The sequence below is a fragment of the Leptinotarsa decemlineata genome, unplaced genomic scaffold (assembly GCF_025532065.1).
Source record: "Leptinotarsa decemlineata unplaced genomic scaffold, Ldec_3_MD MMD2_tig00002082_RagTag_RagTag, whole genome shotgun sequence".
Lineage (NCBI taxonomy): Eukaryota > Metazoa > Arthropoda > Insecta > Coleoptera > Chrysomelidae > Leptinotarsa > Leptinotarsa decemlineata.
In genome coordinates this window covers 232794-247165 of record NW_027412573.1, presented here as the reverse complement: position 1 = coordinate 247165, position 14372 = coordinate 232794, and the positions used below count along the sequence as shown (strand labels likewise).

At 35.0% G+C, this 14372-nt stretch overlaps 2 protein-coding genes across 2 annotated transcripts in view; one reads left to right on the top strand and one right to left on the bottom strand.

Moving 5' to 3' along the window:
• Positions 1–13564, bottom strand: part of LOC111509117 (facilitated trehalose transporter Tret1) — a 40122-nt gene extending 26558 nt beyond the window's left edge. The window contains exon 1 of the mRNA XM_074176749.1: positions 13328–13564. The gene's annotated coding sequence lies outside the window, so the exon portion shown is untranslated. The remainder of the gene's footprint in view (positions 1–13327) is intronic.
• LOC111509123 (facilitated trehalose transporter Tret1) lies at positions 577–7840 on the top strand. The gene is given in 4 exon segments (XM_023164817.2): positions 577–919; positions 3415–3456; positions 3459–3776; positions 6616–7840. Coding segments are annotated over 4 exon segments (1398 nt in total). The 5' UTR covers positions 577–852; the 3' UTR covers positions 7587–7840.
• Positions 13565–14372: the final 808 nt, after the last annotated feature.

Below are 14372 nucleotides of genomic sequence, written 5' to 3'. Positions count from 1 at the left end.
ATATTTCAAAAAATAAAGGCGAGCACATTTATTCACTTTTATATGAACTTCTACAAAAATCAAAATAAGTTATTAACTTTACAGTTGAAATAAGATAGTGGTCTCTTAGTATTTATGAATGATTTCCCGAACATTTTACTAGATAAGTATATTTTGTTGAGATGTTGCCACAACTTCAGTTTATAGTTCTTTCCAGATTTTCATACTGCAAAACTTTCTCAACAGGCAGCGCTATTTCAATCCTTCAGACAAGACAAAAACTATTATGAATTGTATAATTTTTTGAGTAAAACCAGGCCAAACTTTGTTATCCGAAATCAAAAATTCATGGATGACAGTTCTTAAAAGTTTGGGAGATGATGAAAATTAAAAAGTGGAAATTTACAAGTTTCAAGATTTTTCTGAAATATTTTTGTCAAACGATTTTATTCCAAGTTATTCTTGGAAAACACTGTATGTACATGCCCATATCTATTATTTTCTCCCAGTATTACAATCCATTGATAGATTAATAACACACAATAAGAAAGAGAAGAAAGAGTTACAGTTGGTAGAAGAAAAGATCTTTCTCTAACTTCTCGTCCGACCGGTATATAAACACCTAGAAAAAAGCCAGAAAAACTCTCCAATATTCCCGCACATCCGACTCATTGGCAAGCACAATCACTGCTTTACTTTAATCGAAATGTTGCGATAAGCTGTACCTGCGAGCACGATTTCGATGGTCATCGGAACAATCAGCATTCTTTGTTCGGGCGAAATGACTGATTAAACGCATATACCTATGCATCATAGAAAATTCTCCCATATTCCAGCATTCGTTAGTGAGGTGCATCCGTCTCCGAAAAAAACATGAAGAGGAACCTTTTGAGCCGTCTGTTCGGGAACAGGATATATCAGTATTTGGCAGCTGTCACAGGTAATTCACATTTTGAAATCAGATTCACTTTTCACATGCGTCAATCTTCTTTTGGAATTATTACGGTTGTAAACTTTGGGAACGTTTGAAATGGATAATTGCGTTCAAGTTGAAGATAAACATGTCAAGTGAGTATCTGATGATTTACATGTTTTGACCAGATTCAACGAGTACATTGAAGAATTACTGATTTAGTTGAATTTAAAAAAGCAATTGATGTAAAATCTTCAGAAACACAATGTTTTACTATTATTATCTCAATATATCCTTTGACTGAACCTGTTTGCTTCTGAAATTGTTACAGATACTGACGAAACTACAGAATCAACTATAACTGATATTGACATTGATAGAATTTAGTGTTTTTTTTTTGTTATTCATCCCTGGAAATAAACAAGGCGTGAACAAGGGGGATTATAAGCTAAAACCCCCAGATCAGATATTTGGGTAGAACCTGCAGAAGTTCTTAAATGTATTCAACGAAAGTCATTTTTTGTGGAGGAAAAAATCAGTTTTTTCATCGACCTTTTTTGGGTAATTGTTACCTTCCACAATCTGAAAAAATATAAAAATTATAATGGAGAACTTTTTACAAGTGTAGAAGGGCAAACTTTTTAGTTTACCCCGATAAGTTACTTTTACTGCGTAAAAATCAAAGTATTTTTCAAAAGAAAAATCTTCTATTTATCAGTAACTTGTCATATTTAACAATTCTTAAATGTCTTCATGACAGTCTTTATTAAAACAATCACCTCAATATTTATAGAAAAAAAATGTCTGCTTTCTGATGAAGTTACAGATCTATCACAAATTTAAATATATCATTCTACAACTAGAAGAAATCCGTAGTTAATTCTTTATATTCGAGACTGAAACGGACGGATTAATTTTTAAAAAGTATAACTTTTTTTGGTGTTGATTGATTTCACGAGTTGGACTTATATTTACGTCGAAGAAAATAATTCTAAACAGTTTTTGGAGCTCATTAATGAGTCTACCAACAAGGAGAGGTCGCAACGAAATGCTATCAACCACCACTGAAGATTACCATTGTTGTTATGGGCGAAACCAGCACGGATAAGTAAAATAGGGGTAAATTTTCGTTATGTGGACACCCGGCGATTTTGAAAAAATTTTTGACTGTACTTACGTATTTTGATGCGTAGATTACGAATCCGAAAGAAAAAAGCGGCGCTCTCCCTTATTTAAAAAGTTACGGCCCTTCAAAGTTCAGAAAAGGGCAACTTTTCAGCCTTCTTTTTCACTAAATAAACTATTTAAAAACACAAGCATTTATTCACTAGGTCACCTTTACACCTTATTCCTCCTTCTTTAACACTTTTCACTTCAATAATCAACATTTTTCTTATAAAAATGTTAAAAAATGTACGGAGCTGCTTTTTGGTTACATATCAGTGAATTTTACGTTTTTAAGGTTGATGATATGGTTGGTACGACTGATGCAGTCCATATTCCTGAAGTAATTCAAATGTTTTTTACCTTCATTCTTTAGATCGTAAATTGGTTTTTGGTGGTGTATTACGAATTTGAAATAGTAGGCAACGGCAAATACCAACCGCTTTTTTCTGAAATGTCACTAGTACTAACCTAAAAATAGAATAATGTCACCAGGAGAAACATTCGTTTTTAAATTGAGTTTTTTATAAGAAAAATGTTGATTATTGAAGTGAAAAGTGTTAAAGAAGGAGGAATGAAGTGTAAAGATGATCTAGTGAATAAATGCTTGAGTTTTTAAATAGTTTATTTAGTGAAAAAGGAGGCTGAAAAGTTGCCCTTTTCCGAACTTTGAAGGGCCGTATAACGAAAATTTACCCAAAATTCGATCAATTCCGTCAGCATAACAATTGAACACTCGCGATTCGATGAAGTCGACGAAGGCCATTTTTGCCTGGTTCTGATTGGCGAAAGCTCTACCGATAAGAACGTTATCGAAGTGCTTGAAATGATGGTAGTCGGTTGGAGAAAAGTCTGTGGAGTACGGTGGGTAAAGCAGAACTTCCAGTCTCAATTCTTTTAATTTTCGGACGGTGATTTGTGAAACGTGCTAAAAACACAGTGCACAGTTAGTATCATAATATTTTTGGTCAGATTCCATTCATAACGTGTTTTTTATATTTACTGCACCAAATTTGGAAACGTACAGAGCGTTAGAAAAAGACATCGATTAGCTTTCGAATGGAATATAGCTTGATTCCTAAATGGAAGATGAAAATATGCTTGACTAAATCAGACCTTCAAAATTATTAACGTTTATTAATCCAAAAAAACACATACAATATTTATATTTATTTATTAACAAATGAATATTATATATAAATCGAACTTATTAAAAGAAACATGGATATTGAAAATAAAAGAAAAGAAATTGAAAAGTAGGCTGTTGAATATATATTTTTTCGTGTTTTTGAATACGGTCAAGGTAGTCGTTGATTCAATTATGGTAGACACTTTACACCAGTTCCAATTTTTTTCAGCCACTTTGTGCATCCTTTCGTCAGAAATGCACTTCGGTTGGAGCTCCCCTCCATTCCGGCCCTCACGAAGGGCACCTACAAATTTCAGATAAGCAGCAACGACGCTTCCTGGTTGGCCGTCACCCTGCTTCCAGGAACCGTCTTGGGCGCCGTCATCGCGGGTACCCTTACCGGGGTCTTGGGGAGGAGGAAGGTCATCCTGTTCACCTCCGTGCCCCTCTTGACGGGGTGGATCATGATAGGGCTGGCTAGGAACGTCGCGACGCTCTACGTGGCCAGATTCGTCGCCGGGATATCCAGCGGGCTCTCCTTTTCGACGGTGCCGATGTACCTGGGGGAGATCGCCGAACCGCAGATTAGAGGTGAGTAGAACCGGGTTTCCTATTTTATCGCCGTTGACTGTTGCGTTTCATTTCCTCGTTGTAACTGCTATTTGAGGATTTCTCCTAGATTAACGTATTCAAAAAACGCACTTTAATGTGAGATTTCCACTTCCACGAAACCACGATAGAATCTTTTGGCGTCACAATGTATCTCAATATATGTAATGGAATGAGTACGCCTGAGGAAGCTATAATATAGCGAAACAAGTTTTGTAAACTGTTCAGTTTACATTGAGGTGTTAATTGAATAAGTTGCAACTAACATACAAACATCGCAAGACGAAAATAAAAGATCCTTGCAACAAACGGGAATTTATCCCAAATTTAATATTGTATCAGCTACCTCCATCTCCACTTCATGCACCACGTCCTCCATTTTTTTGTCGCACATTATTTCGTGCGTTTATCCAGTTTTTTTATGCAGAAATGAAAATTTTGGCAATGCAAACCCATATGAAACCATAAAAGTATATATATACCGGGTGTCCCATATTTTATGTGACAGGCAATATCTGGTTTGTTGAAGGAGATACACAAAAATGTTTGATACAAAAGTTTTAGGAGTTCATGAGAGCTATATTTTGATATAATTTTTAAATATACAGGGTGTTTGGTGTAGGTGCTACAGACCAAAATTCCATTTTTTAAAATAGAACGCCCTGTATATCATTACATATTCAGATGCTACGTTAAATTCTGATATCATTTCATGTTTGGTTTTTGAAATTCGGTTACGTCGTCGTTGACTTATTGCACTTTTCCTTAAATATAAAGTTTCAAAAAAACTTATTTACTCGTACACGAATCCAGTCTATATCTTTTATTGAATTGAACTAGACTACTACTGAATACAAACCATTATTCTCACCTCTACGATACGATATCGATATCAGTTGAATATAATATTGAAATTCTTGAGAATGTGACTAACTTGAGGGTGAATTGCTTTATATTGCACAATTTCATCAAGTAGCTTATGCTTGTTGATGCCATAGTAACAAATGTTGTTGAATTGTATCTACTTGTCAGTTCGATTCAGTGATTCTTTGCAAAACAGTAACTGTGTTCTTTGTGCGAAAACTCCAGTATGCCTTTCGCGATTAGTCCAAGTGATTGCATTGATATGTTATTAATTTTTGGGGAATGTCAGAAAAACTGCCGTCAAGCATAACGTCTATACCAAGAACGTTTTCCAGACAGACCCATTCCGTCACGAATGACTTTTTCGAGAGTTGTAGAAAAATTGCGAACTGGGTCATTTCCTTCTACTATAAAGCATCGTCATCATACGAGATCTGTTAGAGCTGAAGATTTAGAGATCAATGTGTTGGCTTATATTATTATTCATCCACATGTTTCTATCCGTACTCTTGCAGAAGAAGTCGGTGTGAGTAAATCTAATGTACAGAAAATTCTGAAAAAAATAAATACCACCCATTCAAAATTCAGTTGGAAAAGGTTTGAAACCCACGGACTTTGAACGACGACTTGAATTCATTGCTTGTATTCAGGTAATATTACATACATATTCAGTCAAATTTTGTGGAGCGATGAATCGCGATTCCAGATTAATGGAGTTGTGAATTGACATAACAATCACTATCGGTCTCAAGAAAATCCCCACTGGGTCCGCGAAAGTAATTTTCAAACTACTTGGGGTATTAATGTATTTTCTAGAAAATAATTTGATCCAGTTGATGGAAGATATTCCCATAGCAGAACGACAAGGAATTTGGTGGCAACACGATGGTGCTCCTCCTCACAATTCACAGGTTGTTACTGAATATCTGGATAGAACGTACCCAAATAGATGGATTGGTAATAAGGGTCCAATTCGGTAGCCGGCTCGTTCCCCAGATTTATCACCGCTTGATTTTTTCCTATGGCGTTATTTAAAAGATATTGTTTTCACTACTCCCCATTTGAATGTGGATGATCTGAAAATGAAAATTCGACTAGCGTGCAGTGATATTACGCCTGATATTATAAGAGCGACTTGTACGAGAGAAGTGATTCGACGTTTCGAAGCCTGTATAATATCTAATGGGCATCACTTTGAACAATTTTTATGACTTATTTCTAGTACCTACCATTCTTATGAAATGATTTATCAAGTTATATTATTTACATTGTTATTAATTGAAGATTTGTTTTCGAATACACCTCTTTCAATTTCGCAATTGTTTCATATTCAAAATGATTCCTGACTGAATTCCACAACTCAAAATTGAAACCATTACTTCGAACACCCAAAATTTTGACTAATTTTCATGTGATCTGATGCAGAGAGAATAATTGTATGAGATATTTTTAAAAATAATAGTCGTTCTCAAGACTTTACATTTTAAGCAATAACTCAACAACGCCGTAACCGAATTTCAAAAACCAAACATGAAATGATATCAGAATTTAACGTAGCATCTGAATATGTAATGACATACAGGGCGTTCTATTTTAAAAAATGGAATTTTGGTCTGTAGCACCTACACCAAACACCCTGTATATTTAAAAATTATATCAAAATATCGCTCTCATGAACTCCTAAAACTTTTGTATGAAACATTTTTGTGTATTTCCTTCAACAAACCAGATATTGCCTGTCACATAAAATGTGGGACACCCGGTATATATACTATTATTTCAACTGAAAATAAACGTATACATGCGTTACTTACAACAGTATATTCCATTATTTTCAGTATTTCAATCGTAATTAACCTTGTATACCTGTATCTTTCCCCTACTACATTTTTTTGGCTGCAGTGTTAGTTAAATATATCTTCACATCAAATGTTAGAAACTGATTTTTCTTTCGCAGGTATGTTGGCCTCCCTCTGTCCGGTCTTCGTCGTCTTGGGCATCCTCATCGTCAACATCTTGGGCAACTTCTTAGCAATCGACACGGCCGCGTTCGTCGCCTGCATCTTCCCCTTGCTCCTCTTCGTAACCTTCGTCTGGATGCCGGAGAGCCCCTCCTTCTTGTTGCAGCACAACCGCATCGGGGAGGCCAGAGCCACTCTGGAGATGCTGCGAGGAGAGGAAGAAGCAGTCAAAGAGATGGAGACGCTCACCAAGAACGTCATCGAGGAGTCGAAGGACAAGGGCCTCATCAACTACTTCTTCCTGGATAGGGTCAACAGGAGATGCGCCTTCGTGGCATACGGTTTGAGGTCCATCCAGCAGTTCTGCGGGACCACTGCCATTACGTTCTATTGCAAGACGATCTTCGAGGATGAAGAAGATTTTCTTCCTGCGAACGTCACGACCATTCTGTACTTTAGTTTGCAGCTGAGCGTGGCGTTCGTAGCCATTTTCGTCGTAGACTATTTCGGGCGCAAGCCGCTCCTGATTGTCTCCATCATAGGGTCTTGTTCAACCCTTTTTCTCATGGGCGTTTACGAGTTTCTAAAAGCTAGCACCGATATCGACACTGACCCTTTCAATTACGCTCCCTTATTGATACTCTTCGCGAACATCATCTTCGTGAGTATCGGGGTGAGGAACATACCACTTCTTATGATGGGGGAGGTCTTCTCCCCGAGGGTAAAACCATTGGCGCTTTGCTTCGGCACCATCTACTACAGCTTGATGGCCATGCTTTCCGCCAAAATTTTTTATTTGACAAAGGAGGCCTTCGGAATGTACGTGCCCTTCATGGTATTCGGAACACTCACGTTTTTGAGTTTGTTCTTCGTCATATTCTATGTTCCGGAAACCAAGGGGATGAGGCTGGAAGACATACAAATAAAGTTGGGCAAAGAGAGGGGCATCCAAGTAACTAAATTTTAAGCTCAATCGTTATATATTTTTATTACGTGACAAATTGTATACAGTACGCGATATTTTTACAAGCAAATTTCGAGTGAAATGAATTTTCAGCAATGTGGAATGTTAATAATGATTTCGTGAGATATTTAGCAAAAAATATTTCGGCAACTGAGTATTCAACTGGGAAAGAAACGTTCTGTGATATAAAAAAAATTGTTTTGATAAACATTGTATGAAATATTTTAATTAATAAACAAAAAAACTGAAAGGTCAAACTTCAATCCTTAAGTGGGAAAATTTAAACCACTAAGTTTTTATAACTTTCAACACAAAATGTTCTATAGTCCGTTCATAATTTGTCGATAGCACAAAATGAGGGCCCAAGTCATAATACGGTCGTAAAACTCGTAAAATCATAGGCGGAGGTTCCTGAGGTGTTTATTCATTAAATATAAAGCTTCAGTTTATATTCGAAACTTGCCTTGAAAGGGTGAAGTTGTTACGAACGAAAATAATTTTTGGTTTAGTACATTTTTTAATCGCATTTAATTTACGGCTCGTTGGTGTTTCGGCGTCTACGGCAGTAATTAACGTCTCTAATATTTATTTTGCGAATTTTGTGCAGTGCGTGAGTAACTTTTTTTCATATTCCTACAAACATACACGTACCTTTCGTTCCTGCTTGTTTTGTTTGATTGCTTGCGATGGCTTCGTCATCATCATCAACATCATCAAGTTTTACACCGGTACTGTTGCGTACAGTCAGTAAGTCTGTCTATTCACCAAGAGAGAAGACTATTGTTTTGAACGTTCACGATGCTCTGGTTTCTCAGAATCCCACAAACACTGTTCAGAACATAATCAAGAGTTGTGCCAACATGACGGGCGTAGGGGAGTCAACAATATATAGGTTCCTATCAGAAAAAAAAAAAGGTATAGCTAACCCAAATACAAACGAATACTTAAAGAGGGGGAGAAAAACTATTGAAATTGATGAATTTGCCAAAAATGGTATTCGAAGGAAAATTCACGAATTTTTTTACAAAAAAGAAATACCCAACTTAAACAAAATTTTACAAGAGGTTAGAGACGACACGGATTTGCCTCATGTCGGACGAACCAAATTGTGGCAAGTTTTAAAAAGAATTAAATTTCCGGTGGGAGAAATCAGACCGAAAATCACTTTTGATTGACCGGGAAGAGATAATATGTTGGAGAAGAAAGTATCTAAGATCTATACGAAAATTTCGGGCTGAAGGAAGGCCAATTTACTATCAGGACGAAACGTGGGTAAACGCAGGTCATACTCTCACAAAAATTTGGACAGATAAAAATATATCAAGCTCCAGGCAAGCCTTTATGGAAGGTTGGTCTACTGGTATTTCCCCACCCTCTGGTAAAGGCAGTAGATTAATAGTTTCTCACATTGGCAGTGAAAAAGGATTTGCTAAGCATGGTTTGTTGGAATTTGAATCCAAAAGCACAAAAGACTATCACGAGGAGATGACAGCTGATGTTTTCGAAGAGTATTTTGAGCAGATGATTGAACATATACCACCAAACTCAATTATAGTATTAGATAATGCACCTTATCATTCACGACTAGTTGAAAGACTTCCAACGACTGCGTGGAAGAAACAGGATATCATTGACTGGCTGCGGAATAAGTCCCTGCCTTACGAAGATGGAATGGTTAAAGCAGAACTTTTAAAAATTGCCCGGCAACACAAATCTAAGTTCAAGAAATACGTAGTTGACAAAATGGCGGAAAGACGAAACATCACAGTCCTTAGACTTCCACCCTACCACTGCGAATTAAATCCAATTGAACTCATTTGGGCACAAAATAAAAGCTATGTGGCTAGAAAAAATACGTCATATAAAATACAAGCTGTACGTGAATTGTTATATGAGTCTTTACAGCATATTACAGAACAAAATTGGCGAGATGCAGTAAGACATGCAATAGAAGAAGAACAAAAAAAGTGGGATCTTGAAAATATAATTGATGCGACTGTAGAGACACAACCGCTAATTATTAACCTGCAAGACGACTCGGATTCCGAAGATGATCCTGTTTATTTTGAATTTGAATAGTTTTGTAAGTAATCGTAGTTTATATCATTTAAAAATAGGTATTAATTAAATAAATGTATCTTTTACAAATTGCAAGTAACTTTTTTTAAAATAAAAATACAGTTTACAGTACCTACAGTTTAAGAATATTAATATATTTATTTATTTAAAGTAACTAATGTTTTAATCATATACTCTACGACACTGGTCACTCATTTCCACTCAAAATACCTACATAATCGGATTAAAAGTTTTATAGCTGTATTGTATTTCTTCAGATACAAGGTGTGTTAGTCGAAAAACTGCCAGTTTTAGTTTGATTTTTGTTATTATATCATATTAGCTGTCCTCTCTGTATTTCAGTTCTCTAATGAGGTTCAACCTTGCAGTGAGCTATCAACAAATTATGAACGGACTATAGTTTTATATGAACTTTGATTTACATGTATAGTTCAATGCTCATATTAAGTAGTTGTTTCGAATGCAAAACAAACTACGTTGCGATAGTCAGACTTTGATACAAATACTTTGGTCAAACTTGCAGTGAGCTATCAACAAATTATGAACGGACTATAGATTGAAAACATTAAAAACAATTGAATGAAGATGTCAATTCGAAAAAGTGGTCTCTATTAATATTATTAGATATCCTATATTCGACATTTATTTTATTTTCAGTAGCAAGTTTCAAGATATATTTTTAGCCTCAGCGTTTCAATTCTCAAGAACGGTAAATGTTAATTTCAGAATTGAAAATATTAAAATGATCCATATACCGAAAGAACTACGACAAACTCTCAGTGACACTTGTAATATTGAAAATCTTATGTCATTCTTGACAAGTTTCAATATTTATCATTTAATTTGAATACAATAATTATGTAATGTAAAATGTAACATAGCGCTAATAACCCTAGTGGTTGATGCGCTAATCTTCAAATAAAAAAAAGATCCATATGGCACATTATTTCGAGGATCTTATAATTCTCGTTCCTGTGGTAGGTATGTTAATTTATGAATTTTGTAATAATAATAATAATAATAAATATGCTTTATTGTCTTAAGGGCAACTTGTTGACAAAGCTTGAGCAATAGGACAATTCATATAACTTATTAATATAAGTAAAATCGCAGGTCATAGAAGATAATAAAGAAATTTTGTTTAACTAGTAAAATACGAACAAAAGCTTAAGCAATAAGGACAATTAAATATAACTAATCTGTTTAAAATCTGTTTTTCCGTTAACCAGCTGTCGCACCCCTACGAACGATAACCCTCAAAAGTCGAAACTTGTGCGAGCTAAGGATTAACGAGGTCTTACCTTTTAACGTGTGATTCCTAACATAAATAATAAAACATAAATAATAAATAATAAAATAAAAATCAAGTTAAAAAGATAATAAAAAAAGTAGCGAATAAACTTAAAAAATGATCAAGTTATGATATAACTTTTCGTCTAAAATCCACACATGATACATGGTCATACCGTAAAATATACAATAAACATGCTAAAAGGTGTCTACAAAGTATTCTTTTAGACTGTAATAGGGCTTATCTACTAAAAATTTCTTTACAGCCTTTCTAAAACGTTTGCCTGTCAAATTAGAGGACCTTACATCGACTGGCAGATGATTGTAAATTTTAGCACCATTGTAAAATATTGAATCCATGACTGAGTTAGAGGTGGGAATTGGGAGCCTGAGGCTAAACTCCGTATTTCGAATTGAATAGGGTAAGGTCGCTACATTATATCTTGATTTGTGTTCATTCACCAAGCATACTGTCTCCAAGATGAGAAATACAATGACAGTTAATATTTGATTATCAATAAAGAGTTCTCTGCAAGAGTCTCTTGGTTTTACCTTACAGAGGTATCTTACAGGTCTTTTCTGAATAATCAATATAGAAGACAAGAGGGTTGGACAACATGCTCCCCAAAAAGGTATCCCATATTGAACTGGGAGTCAATTAATGCATAGTAGGCCGTTTTTGTAGTACTGAAATTCAACTCCTTAGAAACTACCCTCACTGCATAACACCCAGAGGAAATTTTACTTCCGAGTTGTCGGACGTGTTCATCAAACTTAAGCCTATGGTCAATCAATACACCCAAAAATTTTGTGTTAGATTTGCAGGACACCACCGTTCACAGGAAGTTCGTCAAGCACGCATTTGAATGATATTATATTTGTTTCAGTAACATTCAGAGAAAGCAAATTAGCGTCACACCATATTTTAATTTTTTCCAAGTCAGAAGTTATTATTTTATGTAGTTCGATTTCATTTTTCTCTTTCCACAAGATGGTGGTGTCATCTGCGAAAAGTGTAAAGCTGCCCGATATGTTGATCTTCGTCCAATCATTTGCATATAATAGAAAGAGAACAGGTCCCAGCACGGATCCCTGTGGTACCCTGTGGCCCTTCTTTCTGAGATTTCTGTTGTTCGGACCATTTGATCTCGTCCTGTGAGGTATGATTCAAACCATTGATAAGTTGTACCCTTGAACCCATAACTATTGAGTTTTCTAAGCAGTATATTGTGATTGACGCAATCGAATGCTTTAGAGAGATCGAAGAAAACAGCTACGGCTGCAACACCAGCATTTATTTCTGAATAAAGATCGTACAGAAAAGAAAAAAATGCATCATGAGTGGTTTTTTCGGCCTGGAACCCAAATTTTTGACAATCAGTTTCTGAAAAATCGCTTTTGATAGTTACAGAAGTAATTAGACTTCACCTATAATTATTTGAAAATCATTGTCTGAAAAACTTTTATACACATTTTTTTTCAAATAAAATAATTACAAGGAAAAAAATTACCTTCCAGAACTTTGAAACAATTTCGTAGTAATTTCGATGGTAATTAATTTTCCTTATTGATCGGTTATTTTTCAATTCTCATCTGTAAGTAACAGATTTGACAATCTGTTGAGGGCTCCTAAGAAACATTATTATGTCTTTACAACTTGCTATTCGTAAAACCAACAACTGCACTTTACAAAACCCGGAAATCTGCTGTTCAGAACAAAGAAAAATATTTTCATTCATTTGACAAAGTATAAATGTATACATTCAAACATATCTTATACCGTTAATTCTGATTTCCATGACTATACCTCACAAGAGAATCGAACTAAAAACTTCCAAAGGAAGGATGAAATCTTTTTCACCCAAAAAATTAATTTCTCCTTATAATGATTTCTTTTCAATTTGATTAATAACCAGTTACTTCCCCAATCTTAAGTTTCAATAGCACCCATGAACTCGGTTTAACTGACAGTAATGTTGGCGTTTTTTTGTTTCAAGGTACAACAACATCAACTTATAAGAAAAGTTTAGTTGAACAAACAGATTTAGAACTTTGGAGGTGAGCCAAACGCAGCGGTATTTCCACCAGAAGTGTTTTATAGCCGGAAGGAATATGAACCATACTGAATTTACATGATATTCCGTGAAACCCAAATATATGTGATGAATCAAGAACATATTTTAAAATCGTTTTGTAGTGGCTTTGTCAACATATCAATCATCAACTAGATATTTTACTAGAAACATTTAACAATTCAAATATCAGGAGTGTAACGTACATCTGTTTTAAAATCTGTTTTTCCGTTAACCAGCTGTCCAACCTTACTACCTAACAACTCTCAAAAGTCGAAACTTGTGCGACTAACGAGAACTTACCTTTTAACGTGTGATTCCTAACACGGGTTGGACGATAGCAAGTGAAAATCGATCGTTCAGCCTGGGGCTTAAACCAACGACCAACACGGAGGTCGATTTGAGTGAATGAACAAAGCACCCACGTCGACCCGACCGGCTATCGCACGCTCCACAACAATTCCTGACACCTTAAACAATTTTTTTATTAAAATCAGGCGATCTTCCAACTGTATTTTTAACTGACATATTGTTCAATTGTTATCTACCCCTCTTGGATATAAAAAAAATTGTATGTAAGAAATTTATGATGTTTTTTTGTTTTTCCAAGTGCTACGTTTGTAAATGAATAAACCACTTTTCATGTCATGACATGCAATGAAATATGAATAAATCTAATTCTTCCTTATCGGTTACATAGTCGCTCCAGGCGTCCAATTTAGTGCAAAAAATGAATCGAATTTAAATTTCTCTTTGGGTTGCGTTTCACAAAAATGTCGACGAACAATTATTGCTATGATAATAATTGTAAGTTATTTGAAGATGAAAACCAGACTAACTTTTTTTGACATTAATTCAGTCAGTAGTTGCATCATCATCGTGACATGAACTATTTTTTACAAAATAAATATTTGAATTTGGTTGAAAGAGATGTTGCTACCGGTGGGGTATTCGAATAAATATTGACTGTTATCAAATGACACCCGATTATAGCTACTATTTTTAGATCGAAAACAACTGAAATTAATTTAGCAACGACCGCGAACAATAGGACGCGGAATTTTTACATAATTTATGAGTCAATTTTATATTTTCTTTCAGACATTTGTTGAATTTAGCGGTAAATTGTATGTCGTTTACTATCAAAAATGAAACAACGGCTAATTTTTTCAAATCATTTCTTGATGGTGAAAAAATTGTGAGTCATCACGGGACGCCTGGCAGATGTGAAACATCAATAATAATACTATTTTGTGATCCCTGTGATGATTGTTGGTTACTAAAATATTATTAAAAAATATATAATATGGAAAAATTTTAATATGGCTTCAATATACTAGTAAACTCA